Genomic DNA, 14,745 nt, shown 5'->3' on the forward strand with positions numbered 1-14,745 from the left:
ACCTAGGGAGACCTGGGATACCTTACCAAGTTCTTCACAGGTAACTTAGTCCTGGATGGTTGTGTAGCTTGGGATATTTTTTAACAAGTGGATCTATTTTTTATTTTGTAGCCTTCACATGCAAGTGGGAGCACTGGTGGTGTGAGGACTAGAGGACAGCTTGCTGCACAAAGGCCACCAAAAATGAATCCAGTGGGTGGAAAAAGGAAAGAGTAAAGGCAAGAAATGAATGAAGCTAGTGGGTACGCATGCCAGCATTGGGAGTAAAGCTAGTGGGAACATGTGGGCCTTTTTGGTTTTTTTTTTTTTTGTGAAGACCACTGTTGGCCTTTTGTAATTATCAATTAGTGTAAAAAACAATCACTGCTGGCCTTGGAATGTGCTTTTTTGTAATTATTAATTAGTGTAAAAAACAATCACTGCTGGCCTTGGAATGTGCTTTTTTGTAATTAAGGTACAATACACTCCAGGTTGTTATATGGAAGTTGTGATATTACAGTTTGTATGGAACAATATCTGTCCAAACTAGATTATATGGAAGTTTATTTATTGCTACTACAAATTGTGTCCAAGTATATTTTTTTAATAGAGTGTATGGAAGTTTTTATTGTGGAATGGTTGTTATGGTATGCACAGCCAAATTATATGGAAGTTTATTTATTGCTACTACAAATTGTGTCTAAGTATATTTTTCTAATATAGTGTATGAAAGTTTTTATTGTGGAATGGTTGTTATGGTATGCACAGCCAAATTGATAATTGACCATTACTTCTTCCATTGAATGGTTGTTATGATATGCACAAAATACTCAATAATTGACCAATTCTTCATTCATTGACACATCAAAACATTACATCAGTAGGCTAGTGCTATTACAATGCAAATTCATTAACACCATTGTCATAACTATCTCTACTAACCAATTAACTACTTCAGGGGCAACAATCTAGGTCTCTTCACTCCAGAGAACTCAATTGAGGCAAAACACAACAACATAACAATAACAAAAAATATCCATGACAAAATGCATGCAGACTTCCACATTCTTTGCTTCTCTTCAGCAAGAATGGCTTTTTCCTTAGCTTTTGCACAGACAGCTCGAGCCTTTCTCTCCCTCTCCTTGGCTTTGGCTTCCTCTTTAAGAGCCTTTTCTGCCATTTGCCTAGCTTCTTCTGCCGTTTCCAGAGCTGTCCTTTCCCTCTCAATTGCAAGTTGGAGAGCAGTCTGAAGCCTAGACATCTTCTCTAGAGCCAAAGGTGCAGTTTCATTTCCACGAGGACAGGTTGGGTCATCAATCCAAACAAAGAAAGGACACTTAGGACCAACCTTATAATGGCTACAACCCAAGAACCTCCTCCCAAAATTGTGTAAACTCAAACTTGTTCTCAAAACACAAGTCTGCTCATTGCACATATGTCCACATGAACCCGAGAAATTACCACTTGATGAAGACATCTCAACATAACACGATTCCTGGGAAGTACAAATTTAGACTTTCACACAGTAAGTTCACACTTGAACAAAATCTGAAACCCTAAATCAGGAACAGACCCAAATGCAGATGAACAGCAGTCACACATACCTTGCCTAGGTTCGATGATGCAAAACAAGTGTTTTCTCCCTCTCCACACACTCCAAACCACGAAGAACAAGCTGATCGCACCCCGGGTCTCTCTCTCGAAAACTGGGTTATGTTCTGTTTTGGGGTTAAAAGGTGTTTTTGTAACGGCAGAGACCGAGGTGGGTTACGGAGAGTGACGGAAACACACCTCAGGTGGGTTAAGTGATACTTTTCAAACCACGGGTAGGCAAAGTGATTTTCGCCCAAACCACAGGTGGATTATGTGTAATTATCCCAATAAAAAAAGATGGGTAAAAGCTCCTTTTTTGCCTTGAAAAATGTGGGAAACTGAAAAGGCAGTCACCGGAAACAAGAACTGCTCACTGATCAGAAAAGGACACGTGGCCACAACGTGTGCCACGCCGCCACCAAGCCATAAATGCGGAGAGCATAACCCCAAACTTCAGAAAACCAAAAAAAAAAAAAAACCTTTCATATTCCCACGATCGTCCAGACTCAGGATGATTGCAGAATAGGGGGGCAGCTGATAGTCCTGAGTAAACATCCGTCCACCGTGGAAGGACGATGACAAAGGACGACACTAAGAACTGGCTGACAGAGGCTTCACCATCGCCCCGCAGTTATGATGAAGCATTACACAAACACATAAATGGTCTTCAGTGCCGTTGGATGATCGTTCTGTCTATTTAATATCCTACATGGGCGTTACAAATCCGGCAATGATCCGACCATCAAAGGAAGGCCAACGGCTAGAAGAAAGGATCTTATATATACCCATTGGTGAAGCCAGAGGACAGGTACATAAAAAAACATAATCTCCAAGAATACGACTCTCTTACTATTCCTTTCATTATTAGCTATTCTGACTTAGCCATCGGAGGCGTGTAGGCTGACGCCACACCGGTGTCCTTATCTCTTTTTCCATTGTTTTATAGCCAGGATAACTCGTGGACGGTTCTACTCTGGACGAATACCTTAACTGACGATCCAGGCATCATCAAGTAGCATAATACAAACTACCAATGATACTAGCATAATCCTTTTGATTAAAAATCTCATTATCATTATTTACAGGAAATAAATGAAAACTAGAATCAAAAGGAGTAGCTACACTTTTGTGATCATAAAAATTATATTTTCTCAATATTTTCTCAACATAATGTGATTGATCAAGATATATTCCATCACATGCTTTTGTAATTTTCATGCCCAAAATAAAATTAGCCTCACCAAGATCTTTCATATCAAAATGGCTTTTAAGCATATTTTTTGTCTCATTTATAACATGCATATTTGAGCCAAAAATCAACATATCATCCATATAGAGGCTAATAATAACATGTAAATTATTCCATGATTTAGAATAAATACATTTATCAAATTCATTTGATTTATAACCATTCTCAATCATGCAGGAATCAAACTTTTCATGCTACTGCTTAGGTGCTTGTTTTAAGCCATACAGGGATTTAGTTAGCTTACATACCTTGCTTTCTTGTCTAGGCTCTACAAAGCCTTTGGGTTGATCCATATAAATCTCTTCCTCTAGGTCCCCATTTAGAAAAACAATTTTTACATCCATTTGATGAATTTTCAAATAAAAAATCACAGCAACAGCAATTAACAATCTAATAGATGTAATTCTTGTTATCGGAGAAAAAGTATCAAAGGAATCAAGATCAGCTTTTTGTTTAAATTCTTTTGCAACAAGTCTAGCTTTAAACTTATCTATTGATCCATCCGGTTTCAACTTTTTTCTAAGGACCCATTTACAACCTATGGTCTTATAACCCGATGGAAGATCTACTAATTTTCAAGTTCTATTAGAAATTAGAGATTCCATCTCATTATTTACAGCCTCTTTCCAAAATATAGCATCAGGTGATGTTAAAACCTCTTTTAAATTTTGGGGATTTTCCTCAATGTTAAAAACATAATAATTAGGACCAAAATCCTTCTCAACTCTAGCACTTTTACTCCTTCTAGGTTCCATTTCAAAATTTTCTTGATTTTGTAAATGTGAAGTAGAAGAACTAGGTTGTGACAAAATATTTTCTTCACCCCCACTATTTTTCAATTTAAAAGGAAATTTTTCTTCATGAAAAATTGCATCATCAGATTCAAAAATTATTTTGTTTTCAAGATCAAAAAATCTATAGGCTGCACTATTAATCGCATAACCAAGAAAAAAACAAGTAGTAGCTCTTATACCTAATTTAGGCATTTTAGGGTCAGTAAGCCTTACATAAGCAAGACAACCTCATACTCCCAAATATCCCAAATTTGGTTTATGTCCTTACCACATCTCAAAAGGTGTGGTATGTGAATTTTTATGTGGCACCCTATTCAAAACATGACATGTAGTTAAAATAGCTTCACCCCAAAAATGTAAAGGTGTACCAGATTCAATTAACATGGCATTTGTTAACTCAATAAAAGTTCTATTTTTTCTTTCAGCCACACCATTAGAAGCAGGTGAATATGGTGCAGTAGTTTCATGGATAATTCCTAAAGACTGAACAAATGAGTTAAATGCACTTGATTCATACTCACGACCTCTATCACTTCTTATTATTTTTATTTTTCTACCGAATTGATTTTCAACTTCTTTTAAAAAAATCTTGAAATTTTTCAAAAGCATCACTTTTATTTTTCAACAAATAAATAGTTGTATATTTTGAGAAATCATCAATAAAAGTGATAATATATCTATTTCCTCCATGAGTTAAAATTCACATAAATCGAAGTGAATTAACTCAAGCAATTCGGTATTTCTTACAACATTTTTATGAGGCCTTTTTGTAATCTTAGCTTGACTACAAGTTTCACATTTTTCAAAATCTTTTGACAGTCTTGGAATTAATCCTAAACTACTCATGATTCCCACATATCTACTATTTATGACACAAACGAGCATGCCAAAATTAATAGAAGAAAGCATATAAACTAAACTGGTAGATGCTTTATTATTTTCAACATTCAATTTAAACATTCCATCACAAACGTAACTCTTGCCCACAAATAATCCCTTTTTAGTTGTAGGTTCAATTTTTGGGGCCCAGGCCTAACAGGTAGGTGATTCTGGCCCAAGGAGCCCTAGACAATAAATTTGTAGAGAGCGGGTTACAGAACTAGGCCCTAACGAAGTGAGTGTTAGTTAACTTTGGGCCATGCAATGATTGAACGTAAGAATATCTCCTTCATGTCCACTGGATGCCCGATCCGAGGAGACATATGGGTGCACTTCTGTTCCTGATCAAAGGCTACGTCTTTCTCTCTCTCTTCCGTTCTTTCTTCCCTTTTCTCCCGATCCCCTCTTCATGGGGATTCCCTTCTCTTATATAGCCTCCTTGAAGTCATCAGAACCTTACACTTGTTGATCATCTGGACCTTCACTTAAGTGCCCGTCCCAACGAACATCTCCCCTATCTTTCTGTGAGTTGAAGTGGCCAAGGTAACACTGTTCGCCTGTCCTCTCCACATTAATGCGGACAGAAAAGTAGCTTCCCTGTATTTAATGCGGCAGCTGTAATCTCTCCCTTGACATCCTATACTCTCTTCCCTCTCCTGGGCTTCTGGGGCTCATCCCTGCTACCAATACTCGTTGGAGTGATTCTTTATTACTAGTAAGATGCATGTTTGAGCCATACTTGGCACGTCCGAGGAGACATTCCTCATCGGACCTCATTTTAAATAAGTTTGGGCCCATAAGAATTGGGTCGGGAGCCCTTTTGGTGCCCTGCTTTCTCCTCGGATGTAGCTGGACTCTATATGGGGTTCAAGGCCTATTGCTTGATCTGTGGATGTTACCCCTACAATAGCCCCTCAAAATTCCGGTTCTTTCTCTCTTATCCGAGGAGAAAATGCGGGATTTTGACATTTATGGGATCATTTATTGTGTATTCTTGTTTCACCAGTGTGGAGGTACGCCCCCACGTGCTCCATCATTGCTAATGGTGCTTCGTAACCTACGAGGCGCTAATTATTACGCTTGGCGGCTTTATGTCCTTTTAATCCAACGGTGGGGCGCCAGATCAACGACTGATATTTTTTCATTTCTCTGGGCGGGAGTAAGCCCATTCAATTTCTCCCCAGTATATAAGATTTCCAAGTGAACTTGCTCCCATTTTTTGAAAAAGCATCCAAGCGTCCCAGAGCACTCTAGCATCTTCCCTTGCAAAACTTTTAAAGCTCCACAGACATTCCCTTGAAGATTCTCGGCGAGCTCTTCACAACCTCGAGAAACTTAGGATTTTCGCCCCCGTAAGTGCTCATTTCCCTCCCGTTGCCCTTCCTGGCTTTATTCTTTGAGTAAACCTTCTTCGCGTCACCTAGGGTTAGTGGGATGGGTAAGCTTGAGAAACTGGTAGACTCATCGGCCGGTATGGAAGGCTTCAGGGCCAAATACCGCATCCCGCTGGGAGTAGGTCTAGAATATTGCTCCTTGGAAGAGGTCTTAATCAAGAGAAAGACGGGGTAGGTCGCCATTCCGATGATAGCCTTCATAGAGGGAGGAATGATGATCCCTATGGGGAGGATAACCAGGGATTATCTGCGAGGTCATAGGCTGGCCCCCCACCAGTGTGCTGCGAACATGTTCCAAATCCTGGGGTGTGTAGACGCTCTGAACGAACAGATGAACCTCGGCCTCTCATAACACGACGTAGTTCATCTATATGAATGTCATAGCCTCAACGACTCGTACTACCTAAAATCCAGGTTCAACGAGGTGAGGCTCATATCCTGCCTTCCCAAGTCCAACAAAGGCTTGAAGGACGACCTTTTGATCGTCTCCAGAGCATGGCACGACGGTCTTCACTGCCCAGTTAGGGCGGGAACACCAGGTGGGGCACTGTAGGGTCAGACCCCTTAGAGGGGATCTTAGTCTCGAGTCTTTTTCTCTTTATTTCAGTTTTAGCTTTGATTAGTTGCCTCCTCGGACTAACGTAGCCCCTCCTTTGGGATTTGCAGATAAAGAACAAACGACTCCTCGGCTAAGTTTGGTGAACGTCCAGGCTTTGAACTTCCTCCTAAGGTCTTAGATTTTTGTGAGTAAGGATGGGCAATTGCGTGCTGCCCCTTTAATCTTGGACTATGAGCCCCTCTCGCGCGCTCTAGTGGACGCTGGTCAAGCCATCAGGGCTGGAAGTCCCCGATTGGCGCTCATTGACGTCTCGAAACCAGGTTTTCTTGCTCGAAGAGACTTACCTCCCATCCAACTGCCTGCTCAGTGCGTTCTTCCCGTGGTAGTTGTCCCAGAAGAAGGAGTTGATTCCTCGCACTCGTCCCTTGAGGATCAGATAGACCAATTCCACTTCGCCGAGGAGGGAGAGGTATCGGCCAGGCTTGTAGAGCTCTCGAACTCCGATTCGGATATAGACCGTGCTTCGGCGGCTCCCAACCTTGGTTTAGTAATTGCACAAACTGATACTAGCCAAGAGATTGAGGAAGAAGGCATGAATTTGAAACCAAGGTCTGGTCTCAGGGGCCTCCTGTCTAACAGAAATAAGGGGCAATCTTCCAGGGATGCCCCCAAGGAGCAGGCTACATCCAAGCTTCCTCCTCCTCCCCCCTCCACAACCGACCCAGCACTACAACCTCTTCCCAATTTAAGACAGAAGAGGCCAGTGGAAGAACTGGAAGAGGGCGAGGTCGGCCCCGAGAAGGCCAAGTAGCAGAAGAAGGGCAAAGAGCCCAAAGAGAAAAGAACAAAATCTATTGACAACTGAGACGAGGCGGCTCTGAGGAGGGAGCAATGGACTTGGTCCCTATGCCTGGAGTTGGATGACGCCCCCATCTCGTGGGACGCGACTCTGTGGGAGTCCTAACGAGGACAGGCGTCCTATCTGGCTGAGGCTTTGCAGCAGCCCCTTCTCCTGCCCCGTGACATGAAGGGGCTCCAGGAGACTCGGCAGCTAGATCTCTTTATGTTGCTGAAGAGAGATATGGTCATGGTGAGCCGGGACTCTTTCCTACTCAACTTCTTCCTACTGCATCTACCTATTTATTATTTTATTTTAATTAATTTTCCATTACTCCGATGTAGGTCACTCAACAAATTTTTGTAGCCGAGGAGTGGGCCAAGAAGGCTCGTGAGGACTTGCATGCTGAGGTTCCATCTCGCAATGCTGCGAAGAAGGCTGCTGGTGTCCTTAGGCTAGAAAGGGATCGCCTGAATAACGAAGTGAAGGAGGTACAAAAGGCTCGCGCTAGCGCAGAGGCCGGACTCAAGACCACTACCAAGCAGGCTGAGGATCTGCGCCAACAGCTTCATCTATCCGAGATAAACCTCGTGACTAAGAAGCAGCAGATGGTCTCAGACCTCAAGGCCGAGCTATCAAAGGCCAAAGAGGCGGCTCGCGTGGCCAGGGAGGCGGCCGAGGCTGCGGTGGTAACCTTATATGAACGTGGAGTAACGGACACCGAGGCTAGGCTGACCAAGGAGGTGGCTACAGTATGTAGGGATTACATTACTGTGTCTTGGGGGGTGGCCTTGGACTGAGCGACAGTTTCGGCAGACTTCGATCTCAGGAAAGTTGAGAATATCTTCTTCCTAGAAGATATTCGTAAGATTCCTCCTGAGGAGCCCCTCCCTGCGAAGGTCACAACCTCGGATTCCCATATACCTGTAGCTGAGGAGGTGCATCCGGTTGCAAAGGACAAGTCGCCCGAGGACACTCTCACAATTAGGGATGTTGTCGCGCAAGCCAAGGAGGCTGTTCCCGAGCCCAAGGCTGCAGATGATCAACCTGAGCCATTAGCCCCTGCAAAGAGTTCTACTCAGGACCAGGCCTTAGGACATTAATGTAGGACTTTATTTGTAACTGCCTTTTTTATCTTTTACATTTTGTTCTGCTAAAGCTTGAAAAAGAACGCTTTTTGGACTTCAATGAATGATGTCATTTTCCTTTGAATTTTGTTGCACTACTTCCTTTTCTGCTTGCACTATGAATGAGTTTCTGTTATTCTACTAACTGTTGAGAACCAAAAGTTATTCGAGCTTTAAACAATGTGGTCAAGCATGAATGAACATGTAAGAAAAATGATAATTAATAATTAGATAAGACTGCTTCGAGGTTAATTTCCCCCAAGCTTTTGGTCCGAGGAACCAGGCAGGACTTAGGTTCTATTTAACACTTAGAGAAAATTGCACGGTAGTTAATTTCCCCCAAGCCTGTGATCCGAGGAGCCAAGCAGGGCTTTGGTTCTGTTTAACCCTTAGACAAAGAAATTGCACAGTTGTTAATTTCCCCAAAGCCTGTGGTCCGAAGAGCCAGGCAAGACTTGGGTTTTGTTTAACACTTAGTTGAAGTTGCATTCTAGTTAATTTTCCCCAAGTCTGTGGTCCGAGGAGCCAGGCAAGACTTGGGTTCTGTTTAACACTTAGAGAAAATCGCACAGTTGTTAATTTTCCCCAAGTCTGTGGTCCGAGGAGCCATGCAAGACTTGGGTTCTGTTTAACACTTAGAGAAAATCGCACAGTTGTTAATTTCTCCCAAGCTTGTGGTTCAAGGAACCAGGCAGGACTTGGGTTCTGTTTAACACTTCGTTGAAAATTGCACCGTTGTTAATTTCCTCCAAGCCTATGGTTCGAAGAGCCAGGCAGGACTTGGGTTCTGTTTAACACTTCGTTGAAGTAGTTGCACAGTAGTGTGGCGCCAAGAATTACATCTTTCATTAATAATAGAACCTTTTCAGGTTATTTACATTCCAAGGGCGGGGTACTACACGTTCATCCAAATCTTCTAAAAAGTAGGCCCCTATGCTGGCTATGGAGGTGATACAATATGGGCCTTCCCAATTTGGTCCGAGTTTTCCCCACACAAGATTTCTCGCAGTGCCTAGGACCTTCCTCAATACCAGATCCCCAGGTGCCAGGGGCCTTAGCTTCACCTTGGCATCGTAACCCTGCTTGAGCTTTTGCTGGTAGTAGGCAAGTTGGACCATTGCGCTTCCCTTCTTTCCTCGATGAGGTCCAAGCTCTTTTCCAGAAGTCCGTTGTTAGTACTGGGGCAGAATGCGGTGGTCCTCTGCGTTGGGAAGTTTATCTCTAGAGGGATAACAGCCTCGGCCCTATAGGTCATCGAAAATGGGGTTTCCCTTGTGGACCTGCGAGGCGTGGTGCGGTACGTCCACAAGACATGGGCAACTCTTCTACCCATCTTCTTTTCGCGTCGTCTAACCTCTTTTTCAACCCATTCATTATGGTTTTGTTGATGGCTTCAGCCTGCCTATTACCCTGCGGGTAAGCCGGTGTGGAGTATCTATTGGCAATTCCCAACTCGCTACAATATCTTCTGAAAGCTTTACTATCAAATTTAAGACCGTTGTCCGAGATCAGGGTGTGAGGGATTCCAAATCTAGTGACGATATTTTTTCAAACAAATTTCTTGGCATCAACGTCTCTAATGTTTGCCAGCGGCTCAGCTTCGACCCATTTTGTGAAATAATCTGTGCCGACAAGAAGAAATCTTTTGTTCCCTGCTGCTTTAGGAAATGGTCCTAGGATGTCTAGGCCCCACTATGTGAATGGCCAAGGGTTGGACAGCGGGTTAAGGGTTCCGCCTGGCTGATGTATATTCGGGGCGAACCTTTGGCATTGGTTGCACTTCTTTACAAATTCTTGCACCTCTTTCTGCATACTCGGCCACCAATAACCTTGCGTTATGTCCCTATGGGAAAGGGACCTACCCCCCGTATGACTTTCGTAAATCCCTTTGTGTAATTCCTCCAGGATGAGTTCAGTGGCATCTGAGTGCACACACAGTAAGTACGGTCCTGAGAATGAGCGCCTGTACAGTTTGGAGTCCTCGGACAATCAGAATCGAGAAGTCTTTCTTCTAATCTTGTCGACCTCGTTCTTATCTTCTGGAAAGGTGTCGTGCTTTAAGAATAGTACTAGAGGATCCATCTAGCTAGGCCCTGCCCTGATGCTATGAACCCATACTGGGTTGGTCCTCACCGTTGTTGGGCGGTAAAGATCTTCTATGAGAATAACCCGAGGAAGTGGTTGAGCCGAGGAGGTGGCGAGCGTTGCAAGAGAATCAGCATGGGTGTCCCCGCTCCTGGACACGTGCACTAGATTGAAGTGACAGAAATGGTTCTGCAAGCGCTTGACTTGGACTAGGTACTCTTGCATTCTTTCATCCTTCGCCTCCAATTCCCCATTTACTTGTCCCACAACGAGTCTTGAGTCCGAGAACATGTTCGCGGATTTTCCACCCAGTTTCTAGATCATTGACATTCCTTCCAATAGTGCCTCATACTCTGCTTCGTTATTCGTGGCGGAGAAACCAAGCCTCAACGATTTTTCGATGGTGATCCCCTCGGGGGAGACCAAAACGAGCCCCACCCCTGAGCCCCTTTGGTTGGCTACGCTGTTAATGTGTGCTTTCCACCGACTGTGCTCTTGCTGAGAGATTGCGCTGATCAGTTTCCCATCAGGGTTTAGTGTCCCTCCTCCTCCTTCTGGTGTGGGCTCTGCAAATTCAGCTACTAGATCCCGAGAACTTGAACCTTCACAGCGGTGCGAGGCATGTACCTAATGTCGAAAGCGCCCAGAATCGTCCCTCATTTTGCTATTCGACCCATGTAGTCGGCGCTCTGGAGTATGGATCTCAGCGGAAGTTGGGTTAGTACAACAACAGTATGTGCCTGGAAATAGTGGGGGAGCTTTCGCGTGGCTTGTATGATTGCCAAGACGGCCTTTCCAAGGGGGAGGTAACGGATCTCTGCCTCGTGCAGCGATTTGCTTACGTAGTAGACGGGCCGTTGTGTGCCGTTGTCTTCTCGGATCAGCACTAAGCTCATTGCGTGAGAGGCTACAGCAATGTAGGTGAATAGCATCTCGTCGGCCTCAGGATTGGACATAATTAGTGGCCGAGTCAGGTATTCCTTAAGCTGCTGGAAAGCTAAAGCGCACTCTTCAGTCCACTCGAAGCCTTTCTACTTGTTTAATAGGAGGAAGAAAGGCCTGCATCTGTCCGCTGAGCGGGAAATGAAACGGTTTAAAGCGGCAATCATGCAAGTGAGCTTTTAGACCTCTTTGGGATTCCAAGGAGATTGCAGGCTATGGATAGCTCTAATTTGGTCAGGGCTGACTTCGATGCCTCTTTGGGTCACCATGTAACCTAAGAATTTTCCTGATCCCACCACAAATGAACACTTGGACGCGTTTAGGCGCAGCCTGTACTTTCTCAGAATTCAAAAGATATCACCGAGGTCTCTAACGTAGTTGGGCACTAATTTGGTTTTTACCACCATGTTGTCTATATAAATTTCGATGCTCTTACCCATCTGCTGTTCAAACATCCTGGTCATCATCCTTTGGTAGGTTGACCCGGCATTCTTTAAGCCAAAGGGCATTGCTTTATAATGATAATTTCCGACGGGGGTGACAAAAGCCGTTTTTTCTTGGTCCTCGGTAGCCAGAGGTATCTGATGGTAGCCTTGGAAGGCGTCCAAAAAACTCATTCGAGGGTGTCCCACGATCGAATCCGCCAATCGCTCTATCCGCGGCATGAGGAAGGGATCCTTCGGGTAGGCCTTATTTAGGTCCGTGAAGTCTACGCAGACCCGCCATTTCCCACTCTTCTTTTTTACCACGACTGTGTTGGCCAACCATTCGAGGTAGAATACCTCCTTGATAGCCACTGCTTTCTTCAATTTTGTGACCTCCTCTCTAACAGCGTCTGCATGCTCTTTCGACGGTCGCCGAGGAGGCTGCTTCTTAGGCGTTACGGCCGGGCTAACATTAAGGTGATGGCAAATAAAATCTGGGTCAACCCCAGGGGCTTTGTAGGCGTCCCAGGAAAACACGTCCACATTCTGTCTGAGAAAATCAATTAGCATCTCCTTCTCTTGGGGTGGTAATTCTGAGCCGACCTGAAAAACCTCTCTAGGTCTGATCCGACAAGTACTTTCTCCAAATCCTCGCAACTCGCTTCCATGGTTGGTCTCCCACTACCTGAGGCTAGGGCCGGGGTCGTTAATTGCTATAAGTCGTTCTCGGCTGAGGTGGAGGGCTCACTATTCGGTCGTCGCGAGATTGTTGACACTATGCATTGTCAGGCCATCAACTGGTTCCCTATTACTTCTTTCACTCGACCTCCTGACGGATACTTCACCTTTTGGTGTAAGGTTGATGACACAGCCCCTAGGGCATGAAGCCACGGTTGAACCACGATGGCAATGTAGGGGGAGTATGCATCTACTACAATAAAATCCACCTCCACTACAACCAAGTCTATTTGTATAGGCAGCCTAATCATGCCTTTCGGGGTGACGGTTTTTTCCTTCAAAATTGACCAAAGGGGAGTCGTACTTCGTCAGGTCCTCTGGCTTCAACTTCAATCCCTTCTACAAGTCGGGATACATTACTTCCACGGTGCTGCCTTGGTCAACTAGCACCTTCTTCACATCGTATCCTCCAATTCTGAGCTTGACGACTAGAGCATCGTTGTGGGGTTGAAGGGTTCCCAGTTTGTCCTCATTCGAGAATCCGATTAAGGGCGTGGTCATCCTTCTAGCCCTCTTGGATTCCCTGTCGTCAGCTTCAGCCTGGAGCCTGCCCACCGACATTACTCTGAAAGAATTGGAGTCGGTCCTTCCTGGTGCGGCGAGAATGAAATTTATTTTGCCAATAGGTGGCCTCAATGTGCTTTGCCTGGTTTCAACATTTGACTGCTCCTGCCATCCAACAGGGTGATGTAATAGATGTCTCAACTTCCCCTCTCGGACAAGTCGGACCAAGTGGTTTTTCAGATTCCTGCAATCATCGGTGGTGTGGCCCGGCTCTTGGTGATATGCGCAATACAGATTCTGGTTACGTTTCAAGGGGTCACCTGCCATCCTGCTTGGCCATTGAAATAACGGTTCGCTCTTCACCTTCTCTAGGATCTTATGTAATGGTTCTCGGAACACAGCATGGACTGCCTGTGCCCTAGTGGATCCAGATTGTTCCGAGTAGTCCCTTCTCGACCTGTTACTGTTGTTAAAGCGGTCCGACCTGAAGTCCCTCCTCTCCTGAGGAACAACCTTCGCTTTGCCCTTCCCCATCTGTTGGTCTTCCTCGACCCTTTTGTATTTGTCAATTCTGTCCATGAGTTGGCGCACACTAGTGACCGGCTTCCCAATCAGGGACTTTCTTAAACCATGCTTTGTCGGTAGGCCCCTCTTGAATGTGCTAATGGCGATGTCATCGTAATTTCCTTCTATCTCATTATACATTTCCCAATACCTGTCTGAATAGGCCTTCTATGTCTTTCCTTCTCACATGGACAAGGATAGGAGGGAATCTAAGGGCCGAGGGACTCTGCTGCTGGTGATGAAGCGGGAACCAAAAGCCTGTGTCAGCTGCTTAAAGGAATTTATGGAATTTGGCTTGAGGCCATCAAACCATCTTATCGCCATAGGTCCCAAGTTAGACGGAAATACTTTGCACATCAATGCCACGTCCCTGGAATGGACAGCCATCCTCTGATTAAACCGGCTTACATGCTCTACTGGGTTCATTCGACCATTATATATGGCAAAGGTTGGTTGGTGGAACTGCCGAGGAAGCTCAGCCCCCTCTATCCTACGCGTGAAAGGCGACTGGGAGATGCGGTCCAGGGCCTTACTCATGGCGTCGTTTGCTAGGCCTTGGTAAGATGGGCTTTTGTGGCCGCGTTTGCGAGGTTGCTCTTCCTCATAGGAAAAAGTTTCTCTTGGGGGGGTTTTTGATCTCCACCTGTATTCATTGTCCTCTTCATCGCTAGTGTTCGAGCCGGGTGAAGGACGTTTTCGTTGCACTCGGCGTAACTTCTTCTTCAAGTCATCGATTTCTTACTGTAAAGCCCTGTGATCGTTTCGCTTATGGGATGCGTGACCTTTCCCTTTCGAGCGACTTCTGCTCATGTGGGAGGTGTTTATGCTACCCTCTCGCTGCTTGTCTTGATCTTTCTCCCGTTCGAGGTTCAAAAAGTTGTCTTACCGTTGGGAGTCTGCGTGTCCAATTTGGCGCGGACCTGATCCTTCCATTTCTAACGGTTTCACTTGTCGAGGCACAAGTTCTTCACACAGACGGCGCCAATTGTAGGGTCAATTTTTGGGGCCCAGGCCTAGCAGGTAGGTGATTCTGGCCCAAGGAGCCCTAGATAATGAATCTGTAGAGAGCGGGTTA

The 14,745-nt window shown here is 44.9% G+C and overlaps 1 protein-coding gene across 1 annotated transcript; it reads right to left on the reverse strand.

Annotated features, from left to right (window-relative positions):
- Positions 1 to 12,941: 12,941 nt before the first annotated feature.
- On the reverse strand, positions 12,942 to 13,811 carry LOC115967933. The gene has a single exon (XM_031087096.1). The coding sequence runs from the start codon at positions 13,809 to 13,811 to the stop codon at positions 12,942 to 12,944; it is 870 nt and encodes a 289-aa protein (XP_030942956.1).
- Between the last annotated feature and the right edge of the window lie 934 nt (positions 13,812 to 14,745).

Source organism: Quercus lobata, chromosome 2, assembly GCF_001633185.2.
Source record: "Quercus lobata isolate SW786 chromosome 2, ValleyOak3.0 Primary Assembly, whole genome shotgun sequence".
Taxonomy (NCBI): Eukaryota; Viridiplantae; Streptophyta; class Magnoliopsida; order Fagales; family Fagaceae; genus Quercus; species Quercus lobata.

Coding starts and splice junctions, on each gene's coding strand:
- LOC115967933 (XM_031087096.1), bottom strand. CDS start 13,811: ATGTATAATGAGATAGAAGGAAATTACGATGACATCGCCATTAGCACA.